General features: G+C 41.8%; 1 protein-coding gene across 1 annotated transcript in view; it reads right to left on the bottom strand.

The window, feature by feature from the left end:
• LOC147718741 (sodium- and chloride-dependent neutral and basic amino acid transporter B(0+)-like) overlaps positions 1 to 14,540 on the bottom strand; it is a 255,411-nt gene that overhangs the window by 75,979 nt on the left and 164,892 nt on the right. Inside the window, exon 11 of the mRNA XM_086918728.1 lies at positions 9,806 to 9,905. Coding sequence (XP_086774854.1) covers positions 9,806 to 9,905 — 100 coding nt within the window. The remainder of the gene's footprint in view (positions 1 to 9,805; positions 9,906 to 14,540) is intronic.

The following is a 14,540-nucleotide window of genomic DNA, read 5'->3' as shown; positions in this document are numbered from 1 at the left end:
AGAGAAAAGATCGCGGACAAGAAGGAATTTGAGCCTTCATACAGACAACTAGTACCTGTTTTAGCCATTCAAGGATCAAGAACAGTACTTCTGCCGCCCCTTGCTGGAAGAAAGGAGAACAGGTTTGTATCCATTGACCTGGTAAAACCATATGATGTGGCCGATCATAAGTAGTAGGCCAGTTGGACTTCAAAGATGTAGCACACACTCAAATCTGGCTACAATCCAAGAGGTTCAGACTGAGAGACTGATAACATTTGAAGACTCTGCAGCACAGAACAAAGGACTATCTAACAAAGCCATGGAACGTGTGCCTCTTGAGACCCAAATAACAGTTTGTCAAGAAACACCTGTCTACAATGATATAGCATCCGAATAAACTAATATGACAAGTGATCAAGGGATTCCATTGAATCCGGAAGCAATTCCTACAATTGACAGAACTGCCTCTGGCTACATCATTAACTTTGATACGTTTTCCAAGGATCCAAGTGAACCTCAAACGCTGCCAGCTAAATGACCTTTAAGAAAACAGATATTTACCTTGAATATTTACCTTGGAAATGCTGATCAATGGAAAATATAGTACAAAGGACACAGTAAGAAAGAGAACATCAACGTACTCCTCAAGCCACACAAATCATCCCATTGTGAACAAAGGGAATTGTCAGCAGTAAACTTCACAGCCGTTCCTATATCAGGTGGTATAGCTTGGGACAGAACTGAATATGACATTCTTGGTCCAGCGGAACAGTTGAAGATTCTACACCAATTCAAGGTTTTCTTGAGTGATTTTGTCTCACACTGCACATTTTCTGATGATTGGGACTTTGAGACTGTTAATATTATTATGTCAGACTTAGAAATGTCTGCAAAATTTACAATCTTGAATACTTAGAAGGTTAATCAGTTTATTAACAAATGTGCTGTTATAATCACTATGGTCATCATTTCTCACATAGATCTGCAAACCCTAAAAATGTGTTTACTTATAATCAATGGGAACATTGTCCAATGCCACCAAAAGGTAGCTCAAAAACATTTTGTGACAGATTTCCGTACTTTTCAGGCTTTAGTATTTCCAATCCAGAACAATTTTACTTTAAAAATGTTCAAAGGACAGGAATGAAAAGTATGTTGACAAATAAAAAGCAAATTTATTCTGCTGCCTTTTATGCCCAGCTGTCTACATTAGGTTTTGACTTTTGGAAATACACCATTGAGACAAATACTGTCTGGGGAACAAAAGACTGGCAGGTGCAGGGCTTAAAAGCTTTATTTAGAGCCTGCATTATCCCAGAACAAATAATGTTTTTGAATGACACTGTTCAACAGACATTTCGTCTTGGATTAGCTAAGATAAAAGATTTAAACGAACCGTCAGTAACTTTACCTACACCTGAAAGAAGTAACACTTCAGACGGGGTGCTGACGTAAAAACTATTTTACTTAACAACAGAACAGATCCTGATTGGAAAAAATGGTTAATCTGGCCCACTGACACAAACAACTGTCAAGATAGATTGCTGATTAAAACACAGGGGTTCTCATTCACTAGGCCAGGTCCAAGATAGGTCCAGAGACAATATCCAGGGACAGTAACATCATACAGTGTGGGAAAACTGTGCCTTGAGTGGCTACAAAAATCTACACTGAAGGAAGTAAAACAACACTTATCTTTACTTAAAGATGGTGTTGATTTAAGGTGCTTCTTACAAGGACCTGCAAAGCTGCGTCATAAATGTTGTTTATACGCTGGTATCTATGTCATGTATGATGAAGCATGGGAAAAAACGCAAGCACAGACTGCAGAACAGATACGAGAAATTGATCGTATTAATTTAGAGAAATCTCTTCCTGTAGTTGACAATTGGTTAACAACTCTGTCATCCAGAATATATTCTTTGGACAGCATAGTATCCTCTGCCATAGACATAATGTAACAGGACTTGGTCATGTTACAACATGGTCAATCACAATTGCGGTCTATAATGCTTTTGGGCTGAACGTTGCAAAACCTTTGTTCTGGATATGTGCCATGGCGTCTAATCACCACCACGTCATTGTTTTCTGAATTTAACCTTACAGATAAACAAGTCATTTTGGCACAAAAAGGAGCAGACCATACCGTGCTGAGCATTGAAAAACGTTAAAGATTACCATTAACTGTTTCTGAGAAACCAGGGACAGAATGGATAATACATGGTACAATCACTCTGCCTGTGACAATTTTCCATTTTCAGTATTGTTTAAAACATATGCCAGCGGGCGTATATGAAAGGTTGGGTAAAGAACACGTCAAGACATCCTGGGATTTACCTTGTACACACAAATGTTGGAGTGGGGGAAAAGAAGTGTTACTTAGTGGTACAAATTGTGAAAATACACTAAGTGGTTCACTCTTATGTCAGGGTATTAATTTACACGGGGCCTGTGATGGTTCCTTGCACAACTTATCCTGCCACTTGCAAGGTTCTCCAGCTGTGGTGATAGATCCAATTTTTAGGCAGCTTTCTAATGAAGTGACATTATGTTGAATGATCACAGCTGTTGTAGCATGTTGTCAGGAACCCCCTATCTCGTTACTGTGCCAGCGAGGGACACTTGCAGTATGCAAGCATTGCTTCCTAAAACTAAGTCAGATGGGGAGTCGCCTTTATGGCCTTCACTGAACATCTCTTCTATTCGAATTGATACTTTAAGCAGACTGAAAGCTATTCTTTTTAAAAAACTGTACCACAGATCTCGGCCAAAGAGACGTATGATCTTCAGGTTGCAAGGTCCTCTGTAGAGATGCATGCCCTTTTATCGACAAACTGCCCTATATATTTCTTAGAAATGGTATGTCGTATCTTAAACATGTCTGATACGAGTGGTATTGTATATGTATTTAAGATGATTTTTTCGGGACTGTTAGCACCCTTTGAAGCAGTCCTAGGCATATTTACAAACTTTGTGCACTCTGTGTTTGGCGGCCTGCCTCTCATTTTGGGTCTTGTAGCAGGAATACTATTTTTATTCATTCTGCTCCAATATGGCAAGTCAAGTCCCCATCGACACCCAGATCACCTTGGAGAACACCCTCCTGGCAATAAAGTGTTGTGAGCGCATGATACAAATTCTGGGCTTGGCTTGTTTAAGAGCTCTAAATACCACATGGTTTCTATCATTCTGACCAATCGGGCAAGATTGAATCTTACCTGTTCGACGATGCCTGCTATGTGGAGAAGAATGCATGCTAGACATCTGTCTGACACTCCCATCAGTCCTGTCAACGGAAGTTGATACTTTCCTTGAACGATTAACGGCTCATGCACTGTGTTGTCCCCATCGGCTACCAATCCTGATGACGGCATTCATTGAGATCTCACAGACGCAAACTGCAGACGATGTGATACGTGGAGCAACAGGCACACAGGTACCATCTACTTCGAACATTGCTAATGCGGCTGACGCTGATAGCGATGCTTCTCATCTATGTGCAATTGATCTGCTAAACGAGGTAGTCCAACTTTCACCTACAGTAGTAGATTCTTTACCAGTTTATAAGATTTGATGTTTTCTCCAACCAATGACACTGACGTTTGAAGCTAGCACACAGTGTTCTGTGTGACTCTGAATTCAACCTTCACTTTCCATAAACAAACTTCTAATTTTGGGACTGTATTTTTTCTATGATTTGACCCTTTTCCAAAAATTGTGGGGTTTTTTTGGGCACAAAGCTATGCTTAAGGTAGAACTATATTGTAGAGAACAGTATTTCTTTGAATACTTCCAAGGGACAATATTTGACCTTGTTCACAACCAAACAATTAATATATTCTGTCATGCAATGGTCTCGTTTTTTTATTCTGTATTTAAGAGCAATTTCATAAATGTATTTTCATGATTCATTCGGAAAGCGTTTTTCAAATGTCATCTATATGCTTTGAATGAAACATTGCTTTTAAATGCGTACAGCAGAAAATGCTCTTTTCGTGTACAAACATTTTGAATGCATTCTTATGTATTTTGGGTGGGGTTTTAAAACATATGTTTTATGTGTTTAGAACTTAGTAATGTCGTACATAATAAAGTGGAGCGGGTGTTGTATGGCGTTTTAGGATCTGAGTACATTTTCCCGATTCATGCCCTTATATAGGTACAATTCACATTGCCCTATTATAGGCATATAAATAAAGCCCTTTTGTAGACATAGCCCATGCATACCAAATACAGGCATGGTTACTTTCACCCGTATCAAAACGTCACAACGATTTCTTGGAAAATCGGCTTCAGCAGTCAGGGACCTTCCCTTGCTTGAATATTGATTTGTCCAAGAACACATATACTTTACAAAGAACTACTATTCCCTTGGGGTTCTTTCCTGACGTTATTATGCCCGACTTTACGTCAAACTAGACACCCTCAAGGTATAAATATGCCTTCACTTGCTCTAGCAACACACGTTCATTCGGAGCAGTTCGACTATCTACTTGCCCAACACGGCTCACAACAGCAAGTGCCGAAGGAAGCTAATCCTCCAGCTGACGCACTGATCGATTGGCTGCATTTCTCTCGGCGAGAATCCAGCTCCAGTGTTTCCAAGCTCCCCTTGCGGGGTGTTGGGAAATCGAGTCCCGAGACTGAGATACTAGACCTCCTTCATTCTAAACTAAAGGTATGGAGCTGATTAGAACCTGGAGAAACCTTGGAACGATTCTTGGCAAAGAGAAAGTAAACCTATGCTACACCACACTTACTCCTTCCCGCGTACTAGGCTTAAGTTAGGTACATTGGGGTAGGCGTATTTTAGAAGCACCATTTGAGTACCTTTAGAACCTTATTATTTATATATGTATTTATATAAGGTTTAGAAACCATACAATGCTCTTACAGTATTATTTTATAATATTGTTCTCGCTGTACGCATTATACTTTACAGTCTGCATTTCTATTGTGGCAGTTTACTCTACTGTATGAGAAAGAAGACTGTTCAATAAATTCTTTTATTGAAAACGCCTGTCTCTTTATTTCTCTGCATCTGTGTAGAAACGAAGCATGCACGAGTGACTGAGTGAAATACTTATCTATTGTTTCCATGACTCTAGAGATACGTTTCTTATTCTTGGGGACTAATCCCTTCTTGTGAATTCGAGAACGTTTCTTGCGACCTCTGAGCTAGCTTGCATTCACTATTAAGTTTAATATATTCGAAAGTGACCTATTCAACCTCAGTGCTACGTCTAATCTATAGGATATATAATTCCAATGCGCAGAGCCAATTGGGAATATAGGAACGACACTACAATGCTGCCGACTAGATGAACAACAAATGTCTCAAACTCAGTACCAACAAGACAGAAGAACTCATCTTTGGGAAAGGCAAGGACGCACACTGGAATAACAAATTGTGGACCTCAGAGCTTGTCCCAACCCCTATACCCACCAGACACGCCTGCAACCTTGACATCATCCTCGACAGCCTGCTATCCATGAAGAAGCAAGCCAGAGCCATCTCATCAACTGCTTCCTCACACTCCATATGCTCAGGAAGGTTTTCAGATGGCTCCCGAGCAACACCAGGTTAACAGTCACACAGGCTCTCGTCATCAGCGGATTTGACTGCAGAAACTTTCTCTACATAGGAATAACATTCCAACTTATGAAGAAGTTATAGAAAATCCAGAAAACAGCAGTCAGGCTCATCCTCAACCTCCCCAGACTGATGCACATAACCCCTCACCTCAAGAAACTTCACTGGCTACCAGTTATGAAGGCATTACTATGTGAAGGACTTGTGTACTTCAATCAACGTGTCACCTATCATTAGCCCATCAGAAAACTCAGATCTGGATCCCTCGCCCTAGCTGCCACCCATCACATCTGCTGAACAAACAGCGGAGACTGCTCCTTCTCCCATCTGGTGGCTAAGACCTAGAATGACCTCCCCCTGCACCTCAGAACCTCGCCATCGCTCCAGCAATTCAGGAAAGACCTCAAGACATGGATGTTCAACCAGGAGAAAAGGAAGAATTATCCAAGAGCGCCTCGAGACTCTCATGAGTAAAGCAGCCATGCTCTAGAAATCCTGATTGATGGACTGATTGAGAGTACTAAAGTTTTCTTTGACACCACATAATAAAGAATAAATATGGCCACTCTGGGACTAATATTTGAACCATTTTCCTCTTGCTGGAGGGTGCAACATTGCTGTCAAAATGTAATCGGTCTACAAGAGAGCAAATAATTTATTTGTATAGGTGCACTTAGTCTTTTCTCGTCCCGAAATTGTGAAAATGAATATAATTAAAGTGGGTTAAAATAGACATACCTTGTTGTACCAAAAAGCTATGAGCAGACATGGGCTTTACAGAAAAAAATGTTATGTAATGTGGTAATGTCCCCCTCTTCTCCCTTTTATTGTAAAGAGAATGATAGGCCAGGCCCTTATTCTTTCTCACCTGGACTATGGTAACTCCCTTTATTTGGGAGCCCTAAAGGCCACATCAAGGAAACTACAGGTGGGGCAGAACTGAGCTGCACGGTTTTTGTTCAACGTACCTAGGCACCAATCTGCTCGCCCAGCATTGGATTCTTTTCACTGGCTTACCATGGCTAAGAGGATCACTTTTAAATCCATGTGTATCATCCACAGAAAATTCTCTGACAATGGCTCTCTGATATCCCATCCTTTGATCTCCTCTTACCACTCCCGAATAACCTTGTGTTCCTCTAATGTGTATTTGGTCAAAGTTTCCAACATAGGGGCCAATTCTGATGCGGTTTGAAAGGCCTCCTAGCGGTATTCCCTCCGTCCCAATCGGATAAGGAACTTGTCTTTCCGACCAAGTCAGAAAGGTTTCCGACCTACCGAGTACAATGCGAGTTAGACGTAAGAATATCCAAAACCGACGGCATTCAGAATGAGCAAGCCGTATGGAGCAGAATCATATGTCTCTATGGGCTGCTTTTCCGAACGACCGATTACGATGCTGGATTTGGACAGCCTTTCCGAATCATGATGTCCGACTCAAATTGGTGGTCGGAAACAGACTTTGGGGGCCCGTAGTGGGCCCCCTTGCACCCGGAGCCTTCCCAATCAGGCCTGTGGTGGTACCCATGGGTCCCCTATTACCAAGCATGCAGAGTGTGGCAGGCACCATGAGGTGTCCGTCACAGTGTGCCCAATTTTCCCCAGCCACCCCTTTCTTCAATGGGAGCCTATGCATTAGATCAGAACATAGGCTCCCATGAGGTCAATGGGAGTCCAACCAAGTTGCATCAGGACGCATCTGGATGCATCGTACTCAGTGGGTCGGACTCTCCCAATCCGAGTTGGTCGAAAACCATTCCCAAATTAATTAGGTCTGGAAGATTTCCAAACCGCATCAGAATCCGGCCTTTAGAAGGGAATGATTTAGAGGGCGTTCCTTTTCATACAATGTGGCGAGGCTATGACACACCATCCCGCTCTATCTTTGTTCAGAAAAGCAGCTTCTACCCTTCCGGAAAATGCATAAAACATGGCTATTCCAGAACATCACCTCTTAATTGTGTATAGTTCAATTCTCTTGATACTCCTGTGCTGCACTATTAGCGATGTGATGCCTACGGGTAGCTAGGCACTCTATAAGTGCTTCATAGAATAGAATAGTAATGGGCATGAAAGTGATGATGAGAATAGAGTGTTGCCCAGGTTGTTTGGAGGTTTGGTTGCTTTCCACCACCTGATAAGCACAAGGCGCTCCGATTCCCATGTGTGCAGTGGCAGCTCGCATAGGGAATGCTGCAGGGCGGGGGAGGGGCAAGGTGGTGGGGTAGTAAACTCAGACATGCGACGGAATGGGGGAAAGTAATAATTACTTTCCTCCATTCCGTCGTATGTCCGAGTTCACTACCCCACCACCCTGCCCCTCCCCCTCCCCGTCCCACCACACCGCAGCACGCCCTATGCGTGCTTCTACTGCATGTGTGCATTTCAAATTCCACATGAAGGCCTTAAGTTGACTATGTACAATATAACTGCGTTATGGAAGTGGAAGTGCCCAGTCTAAGATGCGTACAAGCTCCAAGCTGTAAACCACACGAGAAATCTCATACTCGAGTCAATTCAAAATTACCCCGCACCTACACATTCACTCATGCTGGAAACAGAAAGCTGCTCCATGGTCTTGCTGAAACGTTACTCCTGTGTGTATCTTTCACTTCCTGCTTCATTTACTCATGATGTGTAGTTATCAGCTGCCCCCCCCCCTAAAAGAAGAGATCTTTCTGACACCTTCTTCTGACAAAGAAAAGGACGAGATCATGTGAACCATAACACGATCCTCAAACACGCTAGCTGACATCACTGGAAAACAAGGCACTGCTCCATTTCTATTTCTAAGAAATCAGCAAAAATTATCAATGAACCTCTAAATTGAAATCAAAATTGAAAGTCAAGTATTACCAATGTAAGTTTAAAGAAGCATGAAACATTTATTACCAACCCAACAATCCGAATAAACTGTCAGTAAAGAGAGACATCTTTGCTTATACTTTTATGCTGTTTCTTTCTCCTTCATGTTCTTGCATCTGATCCAAGGTACAAATGAAGTAGGAAATCACAGTGCTATTTACGGAAGGAGCAAGTGATAGTGCTGTGTATTTAAGCATATCAATTGCTCCTCTTTGAATACAGATATTGAAGAAATTTCACTGTGGGTTCTATATTCGTCATTTTACCTGTAACCTACTTGAATCAAATCAAATCTGTAACCAAGGGTCAGCAATTTATTAGGTTTGCATAGTGTTGCAATTGTGCCAGCAACTTGTCAGGGTGTTTGTAAATATTGGTGACTCAGCACAAATCTTCCTCAGAGCTTTGCTGGTCCCCCTAGATCATATGTATCATCATGACCATTTGCGATTTCTAAATAGCGATTTTTAAGGAATCGCTATTTAGAAATCGCAAAATGGTATGTATGTAGGAAATCGCTTCTTTTTAGCGATTCCTTAACATTCCTAAATTGCGATTAGCAAATTGTTAATCGCAAATTTCACTTTCATTTCTATGGGCCAGGAGGCCCATAGGAATGAAGAGGAAATTTGCGATTAGCAATTTGCTAATCGCAATATAGGAATATTTTCAAGGGTGCAGGGGTGTCACAAGAACACCCTGCTGCACCCCTGAAAATGACATGTGTGGGCATATGGCGCACATACATGCCCTAAGGGCATGTATGAGCGTAATATGGCACCTTTGGATTTTAAATACATTGCTTTTTTAAAAGAATTCACAACTTACCACCAACTAGAAGTTGGTGGTAATTTGCAAATCCTTATGGGCATTTTTGAATTCATTTTCCTTTGATACATTGCATTTAAGGAATCGCACAATTTGCGATTCCTTAAGTGCAATCGCAAAATAAGGAATAGCAAATTTTCCGATTCCTTATTTTGCTGCCAACATGTTTCATACATACCATTTAGCACATTAGCATTCGCAAAGGCCGAAATTTCTGCGAATTTCGGCCTTTGCGAATGCTAAGTTGCATGATACATATGGCCCCAAGTGAGGAGGTCCCCCAATCCTAAATTAAATGATGGACTGCATAATTGCTAATTATATGTGACAGGAAATGGATGGCCAAAGTTGGATATTTGCTGAAAAGGGTTTTTTAAAAGGTAAATAATGTTTAAATATATTTGATACATTTCCTATCTGCCTCCTTGTTCACTTTGGTTCCTCTGTAATCTTTAGTTTCCATTCAGTGTAGACCCGGTTCTCTCCAACAAACTGTTGCATGGAGACTAGCTGTCCCACATGAATAGCTGCTCTTACCATAAATCCAGCAGACTCCCATCAGCTCTAATGCTCCCGCGATCAGCAGTCCCCATCCACCAGTGAAATAGTCAGTCAGATTAACCCAATAAATTCCTGCCTTTGGGAAAAGCAACAAACGGAACAGTTAGACATTAAGTTACTGCTGCTCACATATTAAACTTTGCAATATATGTATGTTACACTAAAGCATATTCTAACGACTGAATCAATCTATTGTACTGCTATTTTCTCCTCATTCTCTGCAATTGTTCATTTCCCCTCCACTCTCAAGACAAGTTGCAATCAGAAAAGTTAAACTCTACTCCTCCCTTCCATTTATGTTTGTTATTGCAGCTGTTAAATTGCAATGGGAAATTGATCTTATTTTATACCACACGCATAATATCTTTCTTCTTTGTGCAAGGAAAGCTTTCCAAACAGCCTTGTTACCCTTCTTCACTGGTTTGCACAGTGCTTTAAATGGGCCGGTACTCACTGGTACTGAGTACCAACATTTTTTCATTTTCTCCTCTTGAGTACCAGCACTTTTTCTAGGACAAAGAGAGTACCGGTACCCATGGGGACCTGACTTTAACCCAGGCAGCGCTGCCTTCATCCCTCAACTGATACTACGACAGCACCTTTCACAAGCACAGCACTGAATTAATCACAGGAGCTCTTGTCACCAGGACACAGCATGATCTGCTTTGGAAGTCATCAGAGCAGGGGTTAGCTTATCCATCGATATTTCACTGTGCGGCTGAGAGAGGGATGGAAAATCTAATGGGTGGCGGTGGGACGCACTGTTCAGGAAAGAACAAAAGAACATTCTAATGCTTTCACCATCGCCACACATCTGATTTCCCTTCTTGCATGTGTAAATAAGAAGGGATCTTGTTGCCAAACTCACTAATTCCTATTTTATCGGCCTTGGATAGACTGTAAGTCCAATGAAAACTCTTTCAACAGAGATATTCCCTGCAAGTGTTAAACCACCTGGGCCTACATGCCACATGGATGTACACGGCTGTATTTTTATTAAAAGCCAGTAAATGTGTTGCAGGGTTTGGTATGTGTGTGTTATTCACACTGTGATTGAATGCCAAAACAGGAAAACATACATGTTTCATTTATTTGGCACTCCCAGGTGGTCGTCTGTACATAAAACATATTTAATTTGTAATAAGCCCCATATCCTGACCAGCACTTCATGTCATTGGTCATATTTAGATTCAGAAAGACCATCTTGCCATTTATAATGTGACTTCAAAGCTGGTTCCTTTTCTTTTTAATTATTTCATCGACAATTGCAAATGCAAGAATGCATTTGACATTTATTATAGTAAGTATATAAGGCGTATAATATCAATTATTAGCTGAATTAACACATATGGGATCATGGTGTGTATTTTTATTACACGTAGTGCAGCCAGATCAGTCCAGTAGATACTTTATTCTTTCTTATATCACATCTGCAGCGTGTTTACTCCTTCCACCACTCCTTTCAACCACATAAAATGGAACGTTGAAAGGCTGAGCCACCAACAGCAATATCCCTATTGTCTGTGTGTCATCATTTCTCATCCAGTGGCAGAGAGAGAGAGAGAATATGCTGCTGACTAAAGTTATACAAACTGTGTCTCTTCGAAAGCAACTCTGGTTTTCAGGTTTGACAGAAACACCCACTAGTGGCGTGAATGAAAAGACTGCCTGATGAACTCCATGGGCCTCATTCATGAAAAGTGACGCACCGCTGCGTGAAAACAGCGATGCGTCACTTTTCACTGCGGACTCCTTGCGACACCAATGATGCGTCATATTTAATGTATGATGCATCATGTCGCAAGGACTTACAGATCCGTCAGTATTTCTGACGTATCTGTAAGCGCAAAAGTGACGCATTGCTGGAGTGTGACATAAAAGTGACGCAACTCCAGCAATGCGTCCTTTCACATGGGGAAAGCCCCATGTGAAAGGGCTTGCGTCAGTCTTACGCCTGCTGTGAGGCAGGCGCAAGATTTTGACGCAACAGCATCCTAAAAGTGACGCAGTGAAATCTCATAGATTTCACTGCGTCACTTCTACGGGGCTTTTTGCGGGGGAACGCCCCCTCTGCATACATTATACCTGACGCAGGTATAATGTGGCGCAGGGGTTTAAAAAGTGACGCATCTAACTAGATGTGTCACTTTTTAAATATGGAGCAACAAGGCGCATATTTTACGCCGCTGGTGCGTCAGAAAAAGTGACGCACCGGCGGCGCAAAACTGACGCAAGGCCTCATAAATAAGGGCCCTTGCTTTTTGCAGTTGCGCCTTCACCAATCATGAGAACCAGAAAGCTGAGGCACTTCCCATAAGTAAGTGAGCTTGGGGCATCATAAGTAACAATAAAGTGGATAACTCTGGAGGTAATGAACTTGCTAGAACGATCGGTGTACATTCCAATCAAAGGTTCAATTCACAATAATATTGCATAGAGGCTCCATGTGTCTGCTGGTAAACACAGCATGCAACATGTAAATCACAGATTCTTTTTTATGTAGATAGCTTAGTTGACTACTGTTTTTGTTGCATAGAGCCTTGTGTCACCTGTAGGTCAAAAGTTAACCCTGTATTATAACTTAGTGATTTATTGAACCTGCAGCAAGGACCTGCCTGCAAACAAGAAGGCATATAGTTAGAAATTGCTGTTTTTCTTCAATCTTTTCCTATTTTAAAGTTGCTAAAGTGTCATATATATAGTTATTTGTGAGATAACTAATGGACAGATAGATCCCACATTCTAACAATGCATGCAGATTTCTAGCATACAACCTTGGCATGGTTGAAAAGCTAACTGCCCTTTTGCCTGCCTTAAACTCCACCCACTGCTCCTTTTGGTGAGTACCTGCACTTAGAGACTCTTTGGATGTGATATGTGCGCGATACAAATGCATCTGACTTGACTTGACTTATTTTTTTCCATTTAAAGAACTGAGTACACACATAGTAAATCCTTACCAAAGCTCTGCTACTTTGAGTTCTCTGGGTGACCCACATCTAACCAAATTTATCATAACCTAATGAATTGCTGGAGAATTTTAAAACACACTTGACACAGTCCATCAACCATGGTACTTCATAATAGGCAATGTGTGCGTATACAACCAATGTCTGTGCCAGCCTAGACCTCTTTTCTCCTATGACATATTAAAATCTATTGTCATGCCAAATACAAATGCTTATAATAAATATATAGTATATTCCTGCAGTTAATGACTTTATGGAGGAGATGATATGATCAGCGCACTAGGTAGTTTCCATCAGTGCCAGTGTTTAAGTGTTGCTTTTGTGTTTAGAAGCTGATGTCATAGCAGGACTCTTTTGATGTAAGCACATGGCATATTCTAACTAACTTCATTAGCTACCCATTGTCCATACTCAGTGATACAGTAATAAAAAACATCAATCAATTCTATCACCCCACCCATGATTCACATGCCAATCATGACAACATTGTGTAGGGCAACCCTGATAGAGCACCCAAGGACCTCATGGCGTGACAATATATGGTTGTATTTCTGCATCACGGAGGGAATCCAGACCCCTCTAGTCAGCCCTCTGCTGCCAAATCTTAGAATATTTGTGTGGGCACCCCCAAGCCCGATATACTGCGCCTTCTATCCCCATACAATGACCCATCCCTTTCTTTCAAGTACCCACTGTTGGTGGTATTGCATCTTTCCACAACTTAGCAATGTCTCTCTTCGCCAGCGTTAGGCGTAGAAATAGCTGGTGCCTTTCATACCTGTTACCACCTATCCCCTCTGTACTATGGAGCAGTATCAACTTGGGCTTGAACTGGACTTTCCAGGACAAGACCTCTTCCAGGCATGATACCACATACCACCAAAAGCCCATTAGGGCCATGCAATCCCACATGTATTCAAAAATTGTGCCCTCATTCACACGGCAGCTCAGGCATACAGCTGAGGTAGTAGCACCCATATACCATAGGGGATATCTAGTGAAGTAAACTGAAGGCAAATATTTTAATTGGATTAGCCGAAGTCGGGATGGGATCTCTGCCTCGTGTGGGGGCCATCAGGGTCTCTGCCCAGTCATCGTCGTATAATGTGGGTATGTCCCTCAACCATGTCTGTTGTAGGGCTGGAAGTGTGGTGGTGCTATGTGTTATTAGTGATTGATCAATCTGTTTAATCTTGTGTGTGCCAAGTCCCCTGTCAATAATTTACCTTCCAAAGAGTTAAACTCTGGTAGAGCATGGAGATCTCGGAGATAGAGATTTAGGGAGTTAGAGCATGGCGCAGCTGTAGATATTTATAAAATTGATGACGATGCAACTGAAACTCAGACTGTAGCTCTTGAATGGACTAGAGGACTATGCCTCACATAAAATCTAGAGTAGAGATAACAATGATGTCCCATCGCCAAAACCTTGGCAAAGACGCCACTCGGCCCATAAAAATCCAGCCCCACAATGGTGTCATCTGAGTCAACTTTCCCCACCAACCCATCTGCTGGAGTAATCATTTCTACATATAAACCACTACTTGTGTTGCATAGATAATGGGATTTCGCATCTTTCTGCATTCCTGTGGGTCATTTCGCCCACCTCCAGCACGCCATCTATCAAGCCCAAAGTTCATTACATCGTTTCCATCCCAACCCACCAGGGGGAGACCATTAGGTAACTCACCCCATAGTCGGATAAAACACTCAATGAAGGAGGTCCCAAATGGGGGGGACTT

The sequence above is a fragment of the Lissotriton vulgaris genome, chromosome 4_1, assembly GCF_964263255.1.
Source record: "Lissotriton vulgaris chromosome 4_1, aLisVul1.2, whole genome shotgun sequence".
NCBI classification, from domain to species: domain Eukaryota; kingdom Metazoa; phylum Chordata; class Amphibia; order Caudata; family Salamandridae; genus Lissotriton; species Lissotriton vulgaris.
This window is presented reverse-complemented; position numbering and strand designations above follow the sequence as displayed.